Source organism: Coloeus monedula, assembly GCF_965178545.1.
Source record: "Coloeus monedula genome assembly, chromosome: 12".
NCBI lineage: Eukaryota > Metazoa > Chordata > Aves > Passeriformes > Corvidae > Coloeus > Coloeus monedula.
The window spans coordinates 8,332,756-8,358,124 of NC_138792.1; the positions used below are offsets into that span (position 1 = coordinate 8,332,756).

Sequence of the window (25,369 nt, forward strand, 5' to 3'; positions counted from 1 at the left end):
TTTTCCAGATTTATTCAACATAACTATGATCAAAATCTCACTGTCACTCTCCTAGAAAGATGCATAATCTCTGCAGGATGCTTCTCTCACCTCTTTTAAGTCTTAGACCACTCTGGTTTGAATTTTTAAGGATCAGATTATCAACACCTATTTATTCCTCCGTTCCAAATATGTCTCATACTGAATAGCTGTTCCTTATATACAACAGCCATATTCTATTGTTTTGTATGTAGGAGAGGGAAGAGCCTAACATAGAGGATTTTTGCCTGGAGGCAGGCTTCTTTATCTTTTACTTGGAATCTTTTACTAGCACTTAGATTTCTCCAGGGCTGGGGAGAGCTTTGGCTGAACCCTTTGGAACACATCACCAAGGCTGGAGAAGTCAAAGGACTCATTACCACTTTTTCAGAGCTCTGTTTCCATAGGTGAAAGAAGGCTAGTTCAGACATTGTTACTCAGAGCAGCTCAACAACTGTTAACATCTTTACGTGCTTATCTAGCTGTCAAAGTGGCTGTTCCAGCAACCAGAAGAGGCATACAGCATTTTAAAAGATGGAGAGACGAGTTTAGCCCTGGTCCCCTCACAAAGTGAATTTTGAAGTACTTAGACTTACTCTGTGTTTTCCTCTTGACCTTCAGGCTGACAGAGGATCCAAACATGTTTCAACTGTCTGTGCAATCAAAAGTAACTAGAAAAGTAAATTCACACAATCATAGAATGATTTGGGCTAGAAGGAAGCTTAAAGGTCTTCCAGTTCCAATCCCTTCCACTAGACCAGGTTGCACAAAGATCTGTCCAGCCTGGCCTTGAACAGTCACAGGGATAGGGCAGCCACAGCTTCTCTGGGCAAGCAGTGCCAGGGTTTTACCACCCTCACAGTAATTAATTTCTTCCTAATATCTAATCTAAACCTACTCTCTTTCAGTTTGAATCCATTTCCCATTCAGAATCTGCACATGAATAACTTATCTCATTACTGTTATTCCAGACTACTTCAGGTAGTAGTATTTTGGGGCCTCCTGGAATGAAGCTTTTGCAGTGGAGCATGGAGCCTATTTTGTAGCCTTTAACATTGCTATGAAAACTACTTGGTATGCAAAAATCATCCCTATATTTTCTACATGTACATTACCCTACGGAATAGTCTGTTTCTAGGAAAAAACCTGGACTCCATGAAAGAGGAGAATTAACTTTATTTTTTTAACACAGAGACATAGGGGTATGTGCAAGTTCTACCTCAGCAAAGAGTTTTGCAAAAGCAGATGTCAGATCATCAAAGTATTGCCCACTTTCGTTGGGCCATGTGTGTGCCTAAGTTGATTCAGGTTTCATGGAATTTTCGATAAGCAAAGAAAGAAGAAGTACTTTGATACTCTAGTCCTGTTCCCCTCTGGCATTAGAAATGCTTGTGGTCCGCACATTTCCAAGAATTGTGCTTTATTTCATAATGGCTCTTTATGTGTGGCTTCTGAATAGGTAACTCATAATTCTTAGGCAAATTTTAAGTTACAAGGAAAGTAATGCAGCCTTGCATTATGCTGTTACAACTTGAGATGTACAGAAAGCAGCATGTGACATCACCAGTCAGCTGGTGTCCAAAGACAGTTTCCTGCACCAGGATACAGCCTAGAGAGCTTAGAGTCTGCACTGCAACTAAACTGACACTTCCAATTGTGTACATTAAGTAGCAAAACTCACTGAGAATACAAAGAAATGTGCAGAAGAGATGTCAGTGCAAGCAGTTGTCCTGGAGTTAGAGCAGAATCCAATTGCTTCTCTAGTGAATACAGTTCCAAAACAATCCTCAGTCTCTTGGTCTGTACATGCTTATGCTCTGTGTTGATTCAGAAAACATGTTTAATAAAATCCCCTCTGGATTCAAATTCATAATCTATCATCTGTCTGCTTTAAAAAAAACCAGACTATCTGCAAAACAGTTCCCAGTATGGTAAGTTTCTTAAGGCATTAGACCTTCTGATTAATTTCATACTGTTTAGCACTTGATTGTTTTTATAAGGGTGGTTAATAAAATAGACAAACCGTAAAACCCAAGCCAGGCTGGGCACCCAGCCTTTCTGCTGGACACTAAAAGCGTATCTTTTTCAGTAAGTGACACTAGGTGATTCTGAATGTTGCAGTTCAAAAATAGTTTCTAAGTCAGCAAGCCAAGAGTCTGTAGAATTTTTTAAAAATGTTCTTTGCCAGATGTTCTGATACTAAAATAAGCAATAGTGAGAGTGTTAAGTACTAACACAAATGGACAGAATATTGTACGAGAAAGCACCTCATAGAGATGCAATAAAACCCCACAGACCCTTCCTGAGGGGCTGTACAGGGTCCCAGCAGATCCTGCTGAGGGTTATGACTAGCATGAGCTTTGCCTGCACCTTTCTTGGCCAACGTGTGCAGTCTCCATTTCAGGAGTACACTCACTTCAACCTGCTACTGACTGCAGGTCAATACAACTCAGCACAATGACTGTCGGAAAGCCAAGAGGTCTCGCTGTCCCCACTGGCAAGGACTGCCCATAAGCAGCTGATTTTCTTGTCTTTCAGATGTCACATCATAACTGCTTCACTGATTATCATGGCATGACTGTACTGATTCTGACGTGGTTTTAGCAGTATGTTAGGCAGCATCCTAAATTGTCTGTTAGTAATTATACCTACACCTCTTGTCTTTATCCAGAAGGATCCAAGTTCAATGCTTAATTGATTGTAGTTAAGACTGGATCCTAAAGCCATTTCTCAAATAAATCAGCTCCCATTTCCCAAAAGGCTAGATTGCTCTTAGCTGGTTACTGCTTTTCACTCTCTGCACATAAATACTTTTGCAGAAGTTACCACTGTTTCAAACACCGGGAACTGCCCATGGAATTTGCCTAAGCTACTCAAGGGATTAGTTGCAAATAACTGATGCTCTTCTACTTCATATCCAAGTAAGGGTAAAACATCTCAGGACCAAGTTTTTATAACAATCCAGGAAGGAATAGAATTGTAAACATAAAAAGCTGAAAGATGATGTTTCCAAAACTGTCATCCATGTGACACAGCATCTGTTTCTCCCAGAAGGCTGGAAAGCTCCAGAATCCAGGAAGGCCGGGTATACGTACATTTTTGACTCTTCCTCAAACCTTGGCCCTTGGACACCTCAAGTCATGGGCAGACCATCAGGAACCCAGACAGGCTTCCATGAAAAAATATGTAATTGGAACAGATTCCACTGAAGCAGAAAATTTCCATATAATGTCTATGGTTTATGAAATTCATATCTAACACTTTTTTGTCAGACTATCAGGAAAGCATTGGTGCTGCAGTTCACACTGAGGTAGCATCCTTCATGGCAAACTTTTTGCCATACTGTTTCTTCACATGTTCTGTCAAATGAACCACAATTAATGGAATCTGTGAACTATACCTGTATGCACTTCTAGTTCATAGTGAACTTTCACATTGAGGTGTACTACAGTTCTTAGTTGATACAAAGCCTGTTTTTATAGATCAGCAGTTCCTCACAGTACAAGCATCAATTTCTAAAAAGCATTCAAGCACATACATTGGCTGAATCCTTGGCTGGAATTGGCTTCATCGAGGCTGGAACTTACCTTGTGTGTATGAGACATCAGTGAAAAACAGCCCAGGCAAACAAAAGAAGCTGGACAGAATCCCGTGTTTGGAAAAGAGAAATATTTGGATATAAGGATTCAGGTATAGCCATCATAGTCTCCAGTTCTTTTTATAAAATAATTCTTTTGAAGCTAATGATTTTTTGATACAGTTGTATTCTGTGGTATGTTTTTAAAATCTGAAGGATATTTTCAGCCAGGTTTAACCTCTGAAGTTACTTACAGGATAAATTCAAATCGATATCAGGTCATGTGAAGCCCAGGTTGTACATCTTGGCCCCTGCCATTACCTCATGCTAATGTTGGTGATAAATCACTGCTATCCATATTGCAGACTCATGGTCTTATCTTGACCATGCTAAAATTGTAGGCAAATATAAGCATGGCCTCTCAACTTCTGTATGGAAGTCTGAGCCCTTAGAGAATAAATGCCAACCACAGAAACAGAGATAATTCCTTTTCAATTGATGCTATAATATCTTTATGTTGTATATTGCTTCCACTGACATGCTAAGAATGCCAGAAAAAAAAAGCTCAGATTGAACCCAGTTAATTAAAAGGATTCACACAGATGGTTTGCCTGGTACTTTACAGAGGCAGCTAATTAAAGCAATGTTAGTCAGCACCATTAAAATGCCAGATAAAGCTTAGGGAACAATCCTGATTAGGAAGCAAGGTTTACAAATAGAGCTTTGAGCAATGCAGTACATTTGCAGTTAATTAGTCTGATTCTAACAAGTCTTCACTGAGGCACAGAATAATGTATGCTGATATCAATATTAATGACAAGATTTTTCAAAGCTCAAACGTGGCACTTATTAAAACAAACCACAATGACTCTGATTTCACATTCTACAGGAGAATATGATATTGTGGGGGAGTCTGAACTCCTCTAATTAGCCATAATTTAAAAAGCATTAGAAAGAAACCAAGTCCGAGTTGAAGAAAGTCAGTCACACACCAGTAGAGAGAGAGAAACTGCACCAGACAAATTATATTTGGACACAGAATATAAACAGATCTTCCTTGCAGCTCCAGGCAAATACTGTGTTTGGAGAGGATCAGTTGTGCTCTCCAATATGCCATCTCCAATATATGACTATATATATTTTTTGCAAAAACAAGTAATGTGGTCTTGATCTGAAAACCTCTTCTAGACCTAACTGTGCAATAATGAAATATGTCCAGTCAATGTGATAACAGATGATCATATGGACAGGTTTGTGCAGCATAGGACTTAAACCATGGTCTTAGGTTCTGTAATTGAAACTGACTTTTCTTAAAATTATTTCATCAAATAAGACTTCAACTCTCTGAAAGCAGGTTGTAGTGAGGTGGGTGTCAGTCTCATCTCCCAGGTAACAAGTGGCAGGATGCGCAGAAATGGCCTCAAGTTGCACCAGGGCAGGTTTACGTTAGATGTGTTTAGAATGTTTCAACAGACAGAGTCGTGAAGCATTGGAGCAGACTGACCAGGGAAGTGGTGGTGTCCTGATCCCTGGAAGTGTTCAAAAAATGTGTGGCTATGGCACTTGAGGACATGGTTTAGTGGTGAACATGGTGGTGGTACTAGGTTGACAGTTGGACTTGATGATCTTAAAGGTCCTTTCCAACCTTAATGATGCTGTGATTCTCTGGTTTAAAATAGCCATAGAATTTCATCCCATATTCCAGACAGGCAGATGTACATGTTTTTGGGCTGCATGTTATGATTTAGCTGTTACAGGCCCAACTCTGTGATCAATTAAAAGAAACAGATGAAAACAACTACATAGTGCACCTCTCTGCCATCATTTTCCAAGCAATAAAAGTTTCACCATCCTCCTTCCTGATTTAGAAGCCACAGTTTAAGGGCATCTGGTAATTTCCTACAGATTTGAGTATTGTGGCATATACCAAGGTAAATCTGCTGTAAAATTTACTCTCTTCATCCAACACTCTGAAGAGTCATGGTGAGTCATTCAGGTATTGGTCTTTGCAAATGTCAGACCACAAGCCACACACTACTTTTGGACAGGCATCCCACATGGGCACAGCAATGTCCTGCAGAGGCTGTGTGAACAGGGCCTTGTATCCAGTCAAGCACCATCTGTGTTATCCTTTCACTTCTCCTTCCATTTTCATTTCTTTCCAGTTCTTCTGCTCTTCCAGTTGCCCAAGGGGCAAGGACATAACGAAAGGTTTGTCGGTCTTTCCTCCTGCTTTCCATGAGATGTCTCTCAGAAAGCCCAAGAAGGAGATTTAAGTTTTGGGAGGCAGCACAGTCCTAAGAAGTCTCTTTATCCACGTTTTCCAATATTTGTGCCTAAATAGTAGCTGAATTTGTCAATTGAATCTTTTGCTGATGACTTTCAAAGGATGTCTTAATTAGAGCATACATCTTTCCATTTCAGACTGTGCATTACTAGCAAGCCATACAGAAAGTGCTGAAAGCAATGCACTTCTATGCCAAACACAGGTGTTGTCAGGGCTCTGTACTCTTTATAAGATTTTGGAAAGGTATCATTAGACTCTCTTGATTGCACTGAACTAATGATGTATCCAGTGCTTCAAAGGTGGAAGTGTGAACACCAAGTGTGTCAGGCAATGAAATGTCAGGCAAGGAACCCTAGCTAGCTGACTTCTGCCAGTCTCCTACAGAATGGACTTTGCTGACCCCATACACTTTTAAATACTGTAGTACATGTATACAGACAGATTTGACATTTACCATTTAAAATATTAATATTTGATGGACCAATGTAATTAATGTATGCTTTTATGGAAAACTAAATGACAGTGTTTCATGCCAGTGCATGCCAGCAGAAAACTGCTCTTTCACTTGAGCTCACAGCTGAAAAATGTACATTCTGTGGTGTCATGATTTCACAAAAAAAAATCTCTGGTTTTATCTGATAGGTAATGAAAGGGAGTGTAGCAAAAGCTGAATTTTCAGGTCAGGTTTCTTTTACATGAAAGCCCAAACCCAGTGATTGAAATTTCAGCTGCATTCCTAGAAATTTGCAGTGATTTGGGTTCCAGAGAACAAACACTCCACTGTTACTTCCACAGAGCCCTTGTTTGAAATGTCTTTTCCCATGCTGAGATGCTAAAGCCATGTGAATGTAAGTATGCAGTGCCAGGTTCACTGCCCAAGCAATATCAGGTAACTTGCATTTCATGGGTAAAGTGTAATCCCTTTGCAGAGTTTATCAACTGCTAACAGCTAAATAATCTAGAGGATATTTTAGCATAAGGTATGGATAGCTTTATGTCTCAGAAAAACATTTAACCCCTGTGGTGCAGAACTCGATATGATATTGAGTTGAAGCAGGAGGTTTCAGAGTTGAATTGACACTGCCATCACATGCACTTTGTCATATGCACCAAGTTCTGCAAACAAAGTTCACTCAGTTGCACCTCTGACATTAAAATGCATGTCAGAGAAAAATCAACTTTTGGCTAGCTTTTGGCATCTGCGTTTGACAAGTTTTGCCCATTTTGCAAACAACAGCAGCAATGAATTGTGAAGGCCACTAGGAACAAACACTTGCTTAGTACATAGCTTTAGTCTGGCAGTCCCATCATCAGTATTGCTGCTCCTCTACCAGAGGGTTTGTGCCTGTGCATGGCATGGAATCATGCATGCCCTGTGGCACAACTTGCTAACCTGCAATTAAGTCTTCTCTGGGCTGCAATACTAGAAATCATTAAAAAAAAAAAAAATCAGTACCCAGTACTAAGAAGGGGGAAACCCTGCTAGAACAGAGCTATTGATAGTGAGATTCTCTGTGTATGCACAGAATGCCTTTTACATTACAGCATGAAAGAGCCACGTACATGTAACAGGCACATAACTACACCCCTCTGTCCTAACACCAAATGCTACAGAACAAGGGAAAATACTGCAGCATGAGACAGGGCCATTAGTGCTGGCATTGCAGTTGATCATCAGCATCCTAGGATTAACTGCAACAGTCAACTCAAAGTGTGAATTACCAAAGTTCAGCAAGGTAGCAGTATATCACTCGTACTTTGCAGCATGACAAAACTTGTCATTATATAATACAGAGAAATGAGGGAGAAGGGAAGATTTTCTTCCCCTTTATTTATGACATTGTGAATTATCAAGAATATTTGCATGAAGTGTTCCTTTCCCATTGTTTCCAGAAGACTCCCTTTTCTCAGTAAGCAGCAAAATCACCGGGAAATCCTGTGAATACAATGGCACCACCTACCACCATGGCGAAATGTTTGTGGCTGAGGGCCTTTTCCAAAACAGGCAAGCAAACCAGTGTGCCCAGTGCAGCTGCTCAGTAAGTAACACGATTTGACAGAACCCTGCTCGGTCTATGCTCCAGTTCTTCTTTCTAGAAGATGTGACACTGAAATATAAGCAATACATAGCAAAGGCTGGGAACTGAGAATTAATGCTGAAACTCATGAGAGTGCTCAGAGCCAGCATGCAGCACCTGGTAAACAAATGCCAGATGACCTCTTAAACACAGTGCACAAAGCATACTCTGCATCTGCTGTAAGTGAGCTTACAATGCAGAGGCAGCAGGTAAAATGTTGCTGCTTGGCATATATAGAATATTTCCCTTCAACCTAACTGGAAAACATAGCACTAAGCCAATGACTGATTTCATTTAGACTGAGCTGATAAGTAAAGAGCCCCAAGGCCAGGAGTGGACAGCTCTGAACTGGCATTGGGCCACAGAGCCATTCCTGAGATGTCACAATTCAAATCCTGTATATTTGAGCAGTCACCCAGTGACTCTTCTGAGACAGTGTCTGAACCAGAACATCCCTCTCAATCCCACCAGCTCTTCAGTATCGACTATTGGCACCTCTGTACTTCCTCTCATAAAATCATCATCATCATCATCATATTCTTCATGAACTAAGAATTTAATACAAGTACTGAACAGACTGTTCTAATCTAATATTCTGCTTTTGCATAGAGTGGCATTTATGTAAACACAGATTTAAGCATGTCCATAAAAAATGAATATACAGTACCAGACAGTCGACAACTCCTTCTAAATTCCCCTTTGTGTTTTACTGGCAGGAAGGAAATGTGTACTGTGGATTGAAGACCTGTCCCAAATTAACTTGCTCTTTCCCAGTTTCTGTTCCGGAGTCCTGCTGTCCAGTTTGCAGAGGTAAGTTCAAGCACAGCCACAGGAGGACAGGCTCTAAACTTACTCCTTCCCCTTTCAGAGCCTTGTCTGTGCACCAGCACTGTCACTCAGGACACTGTCTGCAAGTTTTCCATGTAATTACAATCCAATGCACATCGGGAAATTACCCTGTGAGTGCCTGCAAGGTAACATTGTTACCTTTGTTTTCCTAAATTGAAATAAGGCGAGAATGCACTGATAATGAAGTTGCATCCCCCTAATGAGGTAAATTGAGGCTTCAAATGAGGTATTGAAGTAGCTGCCATTACTCTGGGTAGAGAAGCTTTGTAATAAAAGATGGGCTTCTTTCTGACAAGTTACCAGACCTACTCAAGTTGTGCAAGACACGAGAATTTCAATTGAGAGGCAAGGGCAATTACTACAATATAAATGAGTCAGACAATATTCATATGACTTCAGGATTTTACTAGCAATTGCATTTTAGATCTTGTACACACAGGACACTTGATTCTAGGGGCCTTCCCAGCCTTTCTGAATATCTAAACCTAATGGTCTGTCTAAAAGTCCAAAATGTCTGAGAATTTCTGGATAAATTTTATCTCACTGTTAGTATAATGGCACTTGAATCACCACTCCCAGGGTATCTAAGCATCTGTGACCTGTTTTCAAAGATGCAGACAGGCACTTAAAGGTACCTACACTTTTCAGAAGTGCCACTCTTGATATCAGTGATGCCAGGATGCTTTGAAAAACTCTCCTGCTTGCACCTTTGTGCTGCTGTATTCTTTTGATATTCTGCTTGTTTGAACTCAGTACAACTGCATGGTAAAAATAAGGAGTATTATATAGTTGGTTGTATAATTTTCTGTCTGGTTTAAGAGTTGCAAAACACTAACCAGCATAGTCCCACAGCCCCTGACCTGAGGAGTTGACTGAGTGCACAAAATGGATCAAAAGCTCTGAGCAGCAGAGGGCTGAGCCAGCAAGAAGGTACTTGAGAGTGCATCAGTGCTAGTAAAGCAGCAGGGTGCAGAAAGCCCTGCACAATTTGAAGGAATGAGGTCCTGCACAGAAGCTGTGTAGTCCCATCAGTGCAGCAGGCTGACAAAGCTGCTTACCCTGGGGACATGCAGTGGTAATTAACCTATGCGTGGCACCATGGAGGAGGACCTGAGCTGATCTCTCAGGAGGGCAGTGCTCTGTGCTGCATGAACATGTCACCTCAGACAAAACAAGGATGAGGATCTCTCTGCAGTGCTCCTTTGCATAGAGATTGTTCCTCATTCTTTGCTGCTTTGCCATATTACTCCACAGTATCTTTACAAATCTTGAAACTTTTTGCCAGGCAAACTACTTGTGAAGCCACCTGATCTCTAGCAAGCAAAGTGATAGTCCTGTTCCCAGGGTGAAATACAGTGATATACTGTTTTAAATGTAATACATTGACAGTTAATTAAAGTAAATCCTTGTCAATTGTATGATGTCAGTTACCAGGTAGTTATTTGAGCTGTATTTGAAACCAGCCTCTTCCAGTTACAAAAATCAATCTGACTTTCTAAGTACAAAGTATCAGACATAGCTATGCAGTAAACCAGCCTTACACTGGAGAAATCAGTCACTTCAGACACAGTCACTAATGAGAAAACAGTTCATTAGCATTTCCATATGAGAGGTGAGATTACATCAGATTATGTACCAGAGGCAACTCACTGTCTGCACTGATGCAGGGCTTTTTAAATGTATTTTCCTGTCTACTGCTCTTACTTAAAAATGTCAAATTGATAATTTATCTCATAATCTAGCTTGTCCTTTTCAATATGGCAGAAGCTCTTTTATCTCTCCTCTGTGATTTCTATGAAATGCAAACCTAAACATAATATTGTAAAGATTTAGCACAGCTCATGGGGAGGAAACTGTGAGTCAGTTTCTGCTCCCTGCGTGGCCAAATATATTAATATTAAAATTTGCTGATTTTCATATTCATTCCTCTGCTACTGACTAGACCCTAAATATAGCTGTAAAGCCAGGTGAGACTTTTTCCCTCTGTATCTCCCAAGGTGTTGCACAGTTACTTCTCTAACTGATGCTGTTCTACTTCATGTACAGGAGATGGAGAATTATCATGGGAACATTCTGACGGAGACATCTTCCGGCAGCCAGCCAACAGGGAAGCTGTAAGTGGGACCTACAGTTTAAAGACATACTTTCTTGCTGTGCTGTGCATGGCAGTACATCAGGGAAAAAAGAGAAAAGGATGATAATGGGCTAAATACCTACTGCCTCATCCTGGGTTCTGTGAATCTAGCCCAAAATAGGTTTCTTTCACTCAACCTGAATTCATGAATAATGCTGAATTAGAAATTGTCAGGAGGAGCTCCTGAGGTCTCTGGATTTGGTTTTTGCTGTGTATGCTCTGTAAGAATAAGATTTGACAGTATTTGTTTGCTAAGGAAGAATTGCTTTTAAATAATAATTGCAAACACTAGCTTCCCAGTTCACATACACATTTACTTTAGGGCATCACTGTCTTTGGTGGTTAAAAGTATCCATTAACAACTTACTGCTCAAGAGATGATTTTTATAACAGCATTTGGAGAGAATCTGAAGGGCTTTTAAGCATTAGGGGCACTACCTAAATAAATGAACCAGCAGATCATTGGATGAGTGGGAAGAATCATGTCTTATAAAATAGGGGCTGTAATATGAAACCTTCAGGTTCATGGGCATTTTGGAAAATGATTCTGTGAAAAAAACCAGTGTTTTTGCTCTAGAAAACATGCTATGCACTACTACTCCTCCTCTTACTACTACTACTTTAGTCCAGCAATACACATTCCCCTTGTCCATTGGAATGAGACATTTACTCTCGTGCTCTCTTTCTGTCCCCACACAGAGACACTCATACCATCGCTCCCATTACGACCTGTCACCCAGCTCTGCCAGGCAGGTAGTCAACATTCCACGATTTGCCAATGCCAGGAGTAACCGCGGAGTCCTAACAGATCCCCAGCAGGCCTCAGGAACAATAGTACAAATCGTCATCAACAGCAAGCATAAGCATGGACGAGGTAAAGACAAGCACTTCTTACAGTATTGCTCTGGGTCAGGAATCAATCACCTAGAGCTCAAAAAACCTCTCAAAATATACAGCAGAATCTTGAAAATTCACACTGGTATTAAGAAATCCAATGCAAATCAGGGTGGCAAAAGCAATAAGCTATTGAGGATATGAAATTCCTTCTTGAGTGAGATAAATTCTGGCTACATGTACAACAGTGCATTTCACTCTGCAAAGGCAGTACTGCTCTCTGAGTTACTTTGTGGGATTGTTCCCCACAATTCTGAGAGCTCGTGCAGTGGCTGCCAGGGTGCTTTGTGCCACAAAGGACACCATGATGCCTTTGATGCCTTTAGATTCACTAATTTGTTCACACAGTGACTTGTCCTGGAGGAAATTGTTTGTGGTTATTTTCTTTACACTCTCTCCTATTTTGTAACTTTCATAGCTTTAAACAGCTTATATTTCAACTGCCCTGCAAATCTCAGACCATAAAGCTTTGCCACAGTATTAGGAGGTTTTCTGCCTCCAAGACTTAGGAAATTATTCTCATGAAAGAGAGTCTCATGTCTATCCTCAGGTTAAACTAGTTTCCTGATACAGTGGGATGCAAGGGTTGCTTTTCCTCCCCTGTGACTAACACAAGGGGCAGAGTAGGCAATTAGCCTGTACTGGATGCCTGAGCTGCAGAGAGGCAAATTTAACCAATGTAATGAATCTTACTCTAAGAAACCTTTAGGGCCTTCTGCTAATAGAATATAGGACATGCTACATTTTGGGGACAGCAGAATTTTAAGCCCATGTGGCAAACCATATTCAAGTCACATTCCTCATGCACTACAGGAAGGGAAAATACCAGTTCACCAGTTAGTGGGACAGCAGGTTTTGTACAGTAAAAAGGGTGGGATGCTCAGTTCCCACAGGGGGCCACAAATACCAGTCAGCATACACTTAGAAACTACCCACAAAGAGTTAAAATCCCTTGTATTAGGGCCAACTAATCTTTTGAGGTATTAACTAACAGAAGGAATGTTGGCTATAGGATCTTTATTATCCACCTGAACAAGCATGAAAAAGCATTCAGATCATGCCAGTGTTTTATGCTGAATCTAGGAGCAGGAATCTCCACGCAGTGCAATGTCTTTGACATGTAATTCACACATGAAGACATCATCAAAGGAGTTTCTAACTGACTTGTTTCAGCAAATAAAGAACGTACAGATGAACAGCATATTTCTGGATGCAGTATAACTTCACTCACTGCCTGGAGAGTGTCTGAGAGATCCCCATGACGGAAAAAGGAATGCTGACCAACTGTTTTCTTTTGTTCCTGCGCAACTAACAAGTGTTTTATTAATTAATGCACCTGTCCCTTGAGACACGTTTCAACAAGTTAAAAAATGAACACACAACAGCTCTCCTGACATGCAAATACTATGTGGTTGTGTGGACACAGATTTATCTGTTATTCTAAACATGAAGAGCACTAAAAACAGGGTAACCAGAAGTTATTTGCCATTATTTGGCTTGTGCTAGAGGCTTCATCTGCTACCTCAGAGTATATATTTAATTTTTCTGTGTTAATCAACTCTTAAAAGACAGAGAGTATGTATCCACACAGTGTCGTGTATCATCCCTTCCCCTGTCAGGGAGAACTTGGACAGTATTTATGTCCATAAAGGATCTGGAGAACTCTGGCCGGGGGAAAAGAGGTCCATATAAACAAAGAAATTAGCAATAATATGTTATTTGAGCATGTAAGAAGCCTACTGAGCAGCTGAGTACTTAACAGTTTTTTCATTTATAGTTTTTTCTCCCATGTTCTAAGTATACAAATAAAACTTCCCTTTTATTTGAGAAACAAAACTGTTTCCTACCTCTAAAACCCCCCATGTCTTAAGAAAGAGTTAAAAAGCAACAAATTATGAGCTAAGTGATAGCATAAGCTCACAAAAGACATTGCAAAAAACACTCCCCATAAATCTCAGTAACTCAGTAAAGTATAAGCCAGTTGGTTACATCTGTTACCAGTTAGATATAAATTTCAGATTACAGATAAAAATTAAATGGCTTTTGAAAGTTACAGGCAAAATAGGAACACATTTCACAAATAAAAACATTAATAAAAATGATGGCATATTAGAAGAATTGGAAATATTTACAACATATCCCAGCTTCACTTTTGTTGCTTTTAGAAATCAGGCGGTGCCCTTTCTTTCACCTTGTTAGGATTAGTTTGCATTTTTCTTTGTGTTTATAAAATATTTAAAAAGAAAGAAGTAGGATTTATAGGACAAATGCAAACATGGTGTAAAGTGATATAATTCCCATCAACTGCTGGGTGACCCAAAGTGGCTTCTACCAGGCATGGATTTTTCCACTCTCTTTGTGTCAGCTGTATTTCTCTGACTCCCAGGGGCTCTGCTGAATAAATATTCTGAAGTTCTTAGAAGCTGTTGGAATGAGATTTCAGTCCCGTATGCATCTTTTCATGTTAATGTTTTCTTGTGATTCCAAAAGCCAAATTACTTTATATACCTATCGACATTTATATTTCCACAAAGGAGTTAAACTTCATTTCGCAAGTATTCTGTGGTTTGTTCTGTGTTCTACGTAGCAAAACTCTTATGCAAAAGCAATAAAAGGCCCAGGTGGCACTAATCCATTCAGCTGATAGCATTGCTCTCACTGCAAAGGCTGTGTTCAGCTAATGGCTGGAGCTGTGCAGATGAATTCAGTAGCAAATGACATGAACCTGTCATCTGCAAATTCAATTCAAATGCAGCCAAAGCCACTGTAGCAGGCTGTGTCCTGTGTGTGGACTGAGAATACGAGGGGAAGGAGTGAGTTTTATAAGCTGGTTAATGCACAACTGAAATGCATGAACCAGGGGGGAGCTAGTCAGACACTTGAGTCAGACACCTTCACTCTTTTCCTCAAAATATAATGGACATCAGCAGAGTTGGAATCAATGCAAAACTGCTCAGAAAAAGGTGACCATGGGCTCAGAGTATTTTAAGTAAAGGAACTCCAAGTTAAAATTAAGAAGCAGAGAAATGGATCTGAGACGCTCACAGATGATGTGCAGAGACACTGCTTTAAAGTATGTATGCATATCTTTAAAATATGCATGAATCAAATGAATATTTATAGATAGGTAGCCAGTGACCATACCTTTTCCAGCTGTACTTTTTCTTCTTTTTCTTTTCCTTTGCAGTTTGTGTTTCAAATGGCAAAACATACTCACATGGTGAATCTTGGCATCCCAATCTCCGGGCCTTTGGAATTGTAGAGTGTGTGTTGTGCACCTGCAACATCACCAAACAAGAATGTAAGAAAATTCACTGTCCAGAACAATATCCCTGCAAATACCCTCAGAAAGTAGAAGGAAAATGCTGTAAAGTTTGTCCAGGTAAAACAAAGTTGATCACAGACCACCTTTTTGCTCTGCATGTTAAAGGGCTCGGCTCAGGCCTCCTGATCACACTAAGCTCTGATGTGAACAGCAGCAGCTGTGCCATGTTCCCGTGTGTGTGTGCAGAGGCCTCAGTGTGAGACAGGCAGAGCTGCCTGGCCAGCTCTCCTCTTGCTGCTGCTCCTCACACTGGGGACATGCTGCTGGCACGTGTTCTGAGCAGTCACTGCCTTTCTCTCTGCTATTAACACGACTTCCTGATGCTCATTTCCAAAGAGTACTACAGAAATGTATACAGAAAGTTCATTACTGCCAAAAGACTCCTGTCCTTCCCCCACCAGAGTGCCCGCAGAACCTTCAAATCATTTTTCTAGCTTCGGAAATCCACATGGAGATAACATCATATCTGCTTTTCAAAATGTACCAGAAGGATTCAAAACTCTGATTGGTGTCAGTTACATAACTTAATCCTTAAAGTAAATACTAACATCATAGATTTAGCATTGTGTCTATGCTGCACTAATGATAAAACTTCTGTAGACATTACTAAAATAAATGCCTACAGCTACTGAAAAATCTGCTAAAAGGATTCTGCTGATGGTTTGCCAAATGACAAGCCATGTTTCATGTGATACAAAAGGTAAAGGAGTGTCCAGTTCCCTTATGTGCTTTTAAACAGTTCCCTTATGTACCCATTTGTGTGTTTGTTTGGTGATGCACTGGGTACGAATGTTCTAAGGAAATGAGTTGCTCAGCCATATGTAGAAACATTCGTAGAATGCACACTTCCCATCTTCTCTTGCTAGTCTTGCTCAGTGGGAAAAAACACTGTGCAGTGACAGTAGGCAGGCAGGAGGTGTGTATCTAGATCTTCTGGATACTTGCGAAGCAGAGATCCACAGCTTTCATTGGTAAAACAGTCAACAAAACCTGGCTAACAGGCTTCAGTAGAAAAATTAATGGCAAAAAGGAAGTTACTGCCTTGTTTTTTGAGATCCTATGTGCCCATTTTTAAGAAAGCTGAACCTTTTCCTGAAGTGTCTCATGTATATGTAATGTATTAATTATTAGGTGTTTCCACAAACAGTGGTCTGAGCCTCTAAGTTGTATCATCTCTCTTTTATTCCTGTCCAGCTTCCAATTGCAAACAGAATAATTACAATTTCTGCTTATATGTTCTACAGCTTTACCAGGTGGGCAAGAGATAATGTGCACTGTGGGTGGTTCAGGCTTGCACTGGCCACATGGCTGCTGCCAAGCAAAATGCAAACCTCATAGATTCTTTTCCTCAGCAAAACATTAATTCGGGTCTCTTCACTCTAACCAACCACCAATTTTAATTTAGTTATTTTATTACCCTGAGATTTCTAACACTATTTCAAATGTGCTTGAAACATGGACAACAGGTTCAAAAATTGTGAGGAGTCTCCCAGACCACACAGCTCATTTCCTTCGGAGACTGGATTAGAAGTATAAATACTGTCTTGCCACCATGGACAGGCTGTCAGAACCTGGCAGAACAGAGCACTGTTAATTGTCTGTGTTAATAGCTGGAGATGGATTTGTGTGGCCATACAAATGAACATTCTACTTTCAAACTAGCCATGCTTGGCTATTGATGCCAAGTAAGTTCTGGAGGACTCGATTATAGCTGTAGTATGTGTTCTGTCCTTCTTGTTTTTTAAACAGAAGATGTGCCAAGTCAAACCTTTGACAACAAGGATTACTTCTGTGGGAAAGAGACATTTCCTGTCTATGAATCTGTTTTCACAGAGGAAGGAGAAACCATCAGGAAAATTGCAATAGAGATTGAAAAGCCACCTCAAATAGAAATACATGTGTGGACAATTAGAATAGGTGAGTTAAGCAAGTTCTTTCTTTAAACAGTGTATCATCTTCCATTAAAATCCCAGGACAGTTTACAGATCCAAGGATTTTGAGACTGCTGTTCTTTTGGCTCTTTAGGATATCACTATTACAGCCACTTCCAACATACTCTAATTTTTCTGTACAAAACCCATCAGAAACACACAAAGCTGTAGTTCTGCTAACTCCTACCCTTCACTGGCAGCAAAAGCACAATGACAAACAGGTTTTCAGTATTACTCTGTGTAATTTATTGCAGAGAAATGGGTAGTAGGGTTTGAACCAAGTGCCTGGAGGCTGTTACTTAGGATGACCCAAAAAGCTTTCCACTGAAATCAGTCTGCCCTATCTGCCATACTGATGATACACCCATGATGGTATATATTGAATATGGGCAAAAAATGTTTTAAGGATGGAAACAGTATTTTTTACTAGACTAACTGGTAAAATCAGAACAAAATAGAGAAGCATTCAGAAGCCCAAGCACTACTGCAAGTTGTGAACTTTCAGTGTAATAAAATTATCTCCAGCCTCATAAAAATCCTCTCTCCTCTATCTACTTTAAGCAAAAAGCATATGCTCCTCATAGGAAAAGTGTATCACTTCCTTTTACATGGAAGTGATACATCCCTAGATGCTTTAAAGGAGAAAGCCAAGGCCAAAGTGGGAGCAGAAAAGAAATCACAGAGCTTTGGATGGTTCACAACTACCCTGTGTCTTAAGAAGCCACAAAGCCTCATAATGATTTGACAGTCATGTTGCCTGCTGGCTCAAAATGGTATCTGACTGCAAAATTATACTGTTTTTCTCCAAGACATTGGAACTTTTGGCTTCTGTTGTAATCTTACATTTAATCATAATAAGGAAGCATTCATCTATTTTGGAAAAGAATTGGCTAATTCTCACACCCCTCACAAACTCACTGCAATCCTAATTTCACAGGAGGATTTACAGGGGAATAGCAAAAAAATGGGGGGGGGGGGGGGGTGAGGATGGAAAAACAGAATTAAAAAAAAATAGACTGAAAATTTTACAAAAATGCAGGCCAGCACACCAGCTTTAGAACAATGGGCACATTTCCAGTAACATGCATTTCTCATTTCTTTGCTGAAGGGATTCTGCGTCACTTCTATGTTGAAAAACTGTCCAAGAGAGAATTTGAAGAACTTCCTTACTTCAAGTTGATAACAAGAACAACCCTTAGTAAGTAAAATTCTGACCTATTGAAGTTTATATTCTCCATATAATTATAGCCATGAAAAATTTTCTCTTACTCAGCACAGTCAAATGGATGTACTGGATTTTCCTCCAGTACATGATCACAATATTTGATAAGTTTAGTTTTAAGTAATCAAAATACAGCAATTTAAAATATAGATACATATAACAGTAGTTCATATCCATGCTGTCTTAGTCTCTTGTATTTTGATAAAGTACAATATAGGGTCTTTTCTGTCCATGCTAGCATAAGTCTGAAATAACGTCAGCACATCAGCAAAATCTGGATTTATTTATGTAACATGGTCAAGTTACCGCAGTGTTTTAGAAAGTAATTTAGAAGGGAGAAAATTCAGATGTTATTAAAGGGGTTCTACATACACTTATGTTATATTTGAAAGACTATTCCTATGTTCTTAACAATATCTTCATTATTGAAAAGTGTTTCATGAAAGACATGTACTTCTTTTATCACTCTTGATTCAATTTTGTTTTTGTATTTCATCCAGTTTGGGATTGTGACAGTAGTTAACAATTACTAATTCAGATAATTTGCTACTTGAATTAAGATATAGATATTTTTAATTCCTAGTTCTTTTGCATTACAACTTGTAATGTTTTTCTATAATTTTTTTCTATAATTTTTTCCTAGTTAAGAAGTCTTTTTCCCAGAAATAATATATTCTTAATCGTTACAGACTTATTGAGATACAGATAAGTCTTCATATTAAAAATTCCCTAAATTTTTGCTGTCAGCCTTCTGTAAGCTTGTCACTGTTATCTGTAATGTAGTATTCCACTTACCAGGACAGCATGCATTTCTATTAATACTATCAAAAATGCGTAGAAATGTTAATTTCCATCACACTTTGTATTATACACAGGTAGGAAGAGTTCACAGCACATGAAACATTTAGCTGTGTTGCTTCCCAACTTTTAAATACTTTGGTTTACCAGGGTATCCAGTGCCAATAAAGGGTTGAATATATAGAGCCAACTTACAGGATAACTTAATTAAAAGAAAATAGTAATATTCTGATCCATATTTATATTTTTACAAAGTTATTTTGCATGGAATATGTTACAGGGTTGTAAGATGCTTTGAATATTTTCCATGGGAGGATTGGACATTCCCTCTTTGACCATTGTGAATCAGTTGGTTTACAGAGTGCTTATAAATGTCTTCAAAGTCCCTGTGCCCTTTTCTAAGTCAATATCTTTCTCCTTTGTGTTTTTGTTTTCAGGCCAGTGGAAAATATTTAGTGAGGGAGAAGCTCAGATCAGCCAAATGTGTGAAAGCAGAGTGTGCAGGACTGAACTCGAGGATTTGGTAAAGGTTTTGTACCTTGAAAAGTCTGAAAAGGGTCACTGTTAAGGGAGACAGCACTGGAGGGAGAAACATAAGAAAACTTATGAAAACTTGGATCTGCAGCTGGACTGCAGGCTTATTTTGCTTAAGTCAACAGTTGCCCTAAACCCAAAACTATAATGCAGTAATTATTCACATCATGCACAGCAAATTTGCTGCTTTATGTGTAGTGGCCTGTGTCAACCATTCAAATATCTCCTCCAAAAGACTAGAAGGCTCTGTGTTACTGGTGAGGGAAGGAGAAAGAGAGACTGTGCTTTCCCAGAGCTGCATTTCTTTACAAGTTAAAAAGAGAAAACAGAACATTTTTACTATTATTATTTGGCAAGTTATTCAAACTAATGAAAAGAAGGACACCTAATAAATGTGCAGGAGCTATGGAGAGCATTTTATCCTGTGCTGACTGTATACCATTTCTAATGTTGAAATTACTCATGGACTTCTTGTAGTAATGGAGGAAAAATACAAGTGATACAATACTCATGTTGGAGACATAAAAACCAGATTTAAACTAACACACTCTTTAGCAGCCTGCCTTTGGGATGATGTCTTGTAGTTGAGCAAACAAAGTCCATAATCTGAACAGCAGGTGTTAGTGGCAATCACTATATTTTTGTAGCAATTGGAGCAAATGTTCACTTTTAAGTGGTTTTCACTCTTTCTTCCACCCACTTCTCTAAAAGTGTTAGCTCCCTATCACAGCCGTAATAACTTCATTCTTCTGGGTCCTATTTACACATGCTCTTGGCTGGTAAACCACCTTCTAAAGTGACGTGGCAGAAGGTAGTGAAGTACTTGCAGTGTTTTCAAAACACCTAAAGCATTAAAACTCACAATTCATAATGCCTTAAAAGTTGTGACAGAACTTATTTTATTTGTTCTGATTTGTTACAAACATAATCTGCATTTTTCTGAGAGTGGCCTCTCAATTCTCATGTTTCAAGGACAGCTCTCTCCCATGACAAACACCAAACAGCTATAGGCTTCTAGAGCACAACAAGAAACTGCTTGTTGTGACAACTGTTATCTTTGGGGAAAAAAACCAAATCTAAGCAGTTCTGTTAAATTTAGTATAGCATATCTACAGTGTGTTTAAGACAGGTGACTCTCATCTGCAGAACAATTGTAACAATTTAAAAACTGTTTTCACCAAAATCTTGTACTTCCCTGTGGCTGCAATGTTGGATTAAATCTCAAGATGCAAGTGACTCTGCCTGCTTTTGCTCCCATTTTCTACTCCAAAAGCAGACAGGAATACTGCTGTTTAAACACATGCTAGGAAACAAAGCTTTATGGAAATGGCCTGGACCGTAGGCTGGGGCTTCACAGGGAGTGAAATCAACAGTGACAGCAAGGATTTTGAGGTTTGTCATTCTGCCAGTGACAGTACTCTAGGGTGTCCACATTCCTAAAGGGATGAAGTTGTGGGAGAGGTTGGTACTGAATGCCAAAAGCCTATTCAGGCAGAGCTTCACCATCGTGAGGGGATCCTTGGCTTGGGCAGCAGACCCTGGCAGTCTCCATCAGCAGTGCAGGCCTCATGACCTGGCTTCTCCATGGCACCCAGGTCCTGCCTGTGCTGCCGAGCCTCGGGACGAGTGGGATGCAGGGCTTCTCAACGAAGAGGAGCAAGTGAGGAGAACAGACATGAAGGTGAAGGAATGTCTGAAGGGAATTAGGAGAAAACATACAGGGTGATCTCAGGACCACCCTGCTGTCCCTAGGCCTGGACAGAGAGTAGATAATATTTGAGCATACTGGCCATTTGAAAGCACAGCAAGTTGAAACGCAGGAACACATGGCTAAGAGAAGTCCTCTATCACTGTTCATTAAAAAGAGAGCTAAGTGAACTGTCCTGCCACATTTCCTGGGCACTGTAGCTTCCATAAGTCCTGTCCTGGTGTTGGAAAGGGGTGTAGCAAATCCAAACCAAGGCCCTAAGACCTCACTGCACCAGAGCTGCAGTGTAACTGTAGAAGAAGCAGTTTGGCATGAGCATCACTGATTGCACATGGCATCTAATGGGTTGAAATGTGCTGCAAAACTGTAAAATTTTATTATAAATCTTTAGGAAGAGGTTCTGAGGAACTGTAGTGTTCTGGTGAGAAGACCAGCAGTTGATTTCTCACCTAACAGGCATTGTCTGTTTGTAGAAGTAGCTGGTGAAAAAAGACTAAGTGGAAAGTGTACAGTGTTTGTAATTTTTTTTACAAAGAAGGCAACCTGTTTTTTGTATTTGTGACAGGACTGGTGGAATCCAGATTGTGTATTTATTTTATAATAAACACTCCTTAAGAAAAGCAAAAAACAATCATAAGCATCATTTAATAAAATGCAGTGTTGTGTTTTGCAGTTTCTGGTCACTAAAGACAACGAAATACACAGTGTCATGTTTTGCATTCTCTTCATGAGATGTATGTCTGTTATGGTACTTATTTATGTACTTGTATCACTTTGACCTGGTTTGATAAATTAATAAACTCTGAAGTTGATAATAAAATACAGTGGTTTTCATAGGGTGCTGTTTGGTCAAGATGTTTGGTTTCAGTTCCCTGTTTGCAGTCCTGCTGCTGCCACCTCAGAGAAAGTCTGATGCCATGTGCCCAGCTGGGTGCAGTGCATGGCTGCCTGCTGTGAAATCGATACTGAGATATGGAAGAGTCAGATTGGGAAATACCTGTTTCAATTCAGCTTTCACCTACCCAGCAAGATTAATTTTGAAAATCAAAGCATTGACATCCATATATGGAAACCAACTAAACAAGAAATCAAGCATTGCCAACTGAGAGAACAGTACAGGACTTACTCTTTTCTTAAGCAATACATATTCTGAAGCTCAAAATAATTGGGGAAATGTTGATGGAATCAATCTGTGCTACTGCCTAAAAATGAGATGGTTTTCAGAAACATAAGAAAAGAAAATGTAACTCACACATAGCTAGCAGTGTAACTAAAATGGAGAGTATCAGCCTTGGCAAAGATGAGTGTTCGAAGTAAATCAGTTTGAATCAGGAAGTACATCAAATCTGAAATCCAGGATATCTCTGGAAATTTCTAATGAAATTAATTTCTGTTATTTCATCACACCCTGTATATTCATTTTGACCATCTTTTCATTTTAGCAAGAAATCTGTTAGGAGAATCCTGAGAACACACCCTAGGCACATGGCCCTGCTCTGCCCTCCCAACTCCATGAGGGGCATTCACCTTCCTACTAGTTGCAGACTGAAAAGTCATTAACAGTCAGGGTTGCACAGCTACATCCCCATTGAATGTATTCTCTTGATTTCATAACAACCAAATTCTTTTTAGCAGCCCACTAAATATTATTTCTCACTTCACTCCTATCCTCCTCTCATGTAACAGGGATCATCTCTGGCTCCACATGACTCCACAGGCCAGGACGGGCTGGGTATGGAGATGCGAGCCCTATTCACTGCTGTGTTCTTCTGAAAATACTTTGAAATATACCCACACAAATACAAGAGAAGCAATGTGTCAGCCTAACTAACACTCTCATCTTCCTACACTCTTCATTAAAAAAAAGGTCAAAGCGTTTCACAATTCAGATGATGACTCCTTCCAAAATAATTGATAGCACATGAAGTATTTGCGTAATGTTGGTGTGCTCTAGTGCCTATTGTGTTATCCATCTAAGATAAAAGCCAAGATTTTGGTGATTTATTGTGGGAGGGGTGAAAATTGACAAAGTTAATCCTTATTTCCATTTATTGCTTTTGTTTGAGGTTTGAAAAATGTCTTCATCTTTTGATCTGAGGTTTTGGACTGTTTTACTTTTTGGGTAAAGTATGTCTGCAACTACATGAGTATATGAGTATGAACCCACAACCCTCCCTTCTCACATAACACCAACCCAACTGTGAGCAAGAATGCAAAGCATCCAAAGCAAAAACAAATAATTGATCTTCACCCGGCAAAACAGTTTTTAATGTAGACACACTGGATGATAGTTCAGCATGTTCAGCAAATGCAGTGAGCCTGATTGCACTACCACTTAAAGTAAAAACTCCCAATCTGTCCTCAAGTGACCTCAGCTCAAGAGACAGAGATAGTACATCACACTAAGATTTACATGTAACTAACTACTACAAACAGCACACACAGAGAGTTATCTCTTCACCAAGATCAAATCTATCTCCTACAGATTTATATTCCTGTTTCTCTCTAATTTATTTGTTTGTTTCAGGATCACACCACTACAAAATCAGGTGTGTTAAGGCCACAATAAATTAAAACTGTATTCTATTCCCACTGATGGAAACAGCAAAACTTCCAATCTCTTTAAGAAGGGGTCATACTGATACATACTGTACTGGCATTAAACCCATTGCAGTGTGCTCTAGAAATTCCAAAGTTGTATTTTATACTTTTCACAGATTCCCAGTCACTTCATGTTCCTTAGCCAGAACTGTTGCTCTAGCCTGGTTCTCCCCAGCTCAGTTCTCTCCTCTGCCAACAGCTAGGATGGGACAATGAATTTGAGTTCTAATTATAGAGGTTTAAATAGAAGTCTAGTGATGCTTAAGGTTTATGTACTGGGGTATTTCTGTTCCACATCTCTAAAAGGGAAGAGCCAGATGTTCCAGTTAACACATCGAGCTTGACATTAACATGGCATTTACTTTCATTTCCTGTACTAAAGTGTTGGACAGTGTGGCCAGGTTTTATGCTGTTAAAAACACAGTTTGTGGTAGCTGCAGTTCAATAGAGACTGAAATAGTTTCTACACAAACTTTTCTTAGTGTACTTAGGGTGGAATGGGAAGTGTTATAGAAGCATCAAACAAGAAAAATGAGCTCTTGGGCCAGCTTTATCCTTAGTGAAGTAAAAAGACACTATGTAGAAGTATTTATAGTTATGGCTGAATAGCTATCCATAAACTAATAGACAACAGTCACCAACTAATCAATCTTCACAAATGTCTTCCTAGAAAAAGGAAGATTAGATTCTAAATGTGGTTATTTAGTTAACAAAAAAAAAATGTTCTTAGAGACACATACACAGATCCAAGTGATGATACATTCCAGAAAGCTGAATTTCCATATCTGAGATCATGTTTTCAATTCTGTGTTATTTGAAAATATTTCCTTGCTTTGAGTGCCATATTATAAAGCCATATAAGCTAAGTCTCATTAAATCTTCGGGTTTAGATCTAGCCAGGCAGTGGCATCCTTTCAAAAATGGTCCAATGACAACACCAAAAAGCATTAGAGGATGTTTACAATCATAACTGATTATCCACTGTTTAACTTCGCCATTTATATTAATGCAAACCAGGTGTAAAATTATGCAATCAATCCTACCAGTAGCCCTTCTCACTCACTTCACACTATGAAATCAAAATAAAAAGAAAAAAAAAGAAAAAAGGAGTGGTTTTGAACTTCAGCAAATGTGTTAGACTTCTGGAAACAAAACTCCTCCTGCTGTTTTGTTTGAAAGACTCTGTTTATAAATTATGGATTTTTTTCACAAACAAAACAAAAAAAAAGTCGACTTTTTATTAATTCAGCCTAGAGTCTTTTATTTTGCCATCATAAGGAGCTGAAATATTCAATTGATAATAATGATCAGAGTCCACTCAGACTTAAGAATTTACAGCAACTTTTTCCACCCTGATTTTTCTTCTTACTTCAAAGTCAGACATCTTTTAGAGACCTTCGCACTGATGAGTCC

At 39.4% G+C, this 25,369-nt stretch overlaps 1 protein-coding gene across 1 annotated transcript in view; it reads left to right on the top strand.

Moving 5' to 3' along the window:
* The window catches only part of CHRDL1 (chordin like 1), a 32,619-nt gene extending 12,885 nt beyond the window's left edge, over positions 1–19,734 (top strand). Inside the window, exons 4-11 of the mRNA XM_082289353.1 lie at positions 7,776–7,921; positions 8,677–8,770; positions 10,856–10,923; positions 11,643–11,817; positions 15,025–15,219; positions 16,912–17,079; positions 18,202–18,291; positions 19,551–19,734. Coding sequence (XP_082145479.1) covers positions 7,776–7,921; positions 8,677–8,770; positions 10,856–10,923; positions 11,643–11,817; positions 15,025–15,219; positions 16,912–17,079; positions 18,202–18,291; positions 19,551–19,681 — 1,067 coding nt within the window. The 3' untranslated portion in view covers positions 19,682–19,734. The remainder of the gene's footprint in view (positions 1–7,775; positions 7,922–8,676; positions 8,771–10,855; positions 10,924–11,642; positions 11,818–15,024; positions 15,220–16,911; positions 17,080–18,201; positions 18,292–19,550) is intronic.
* The last annotated feature ends 5,635 nt before the right edge of the window (positions 19,735–25,369 follow it).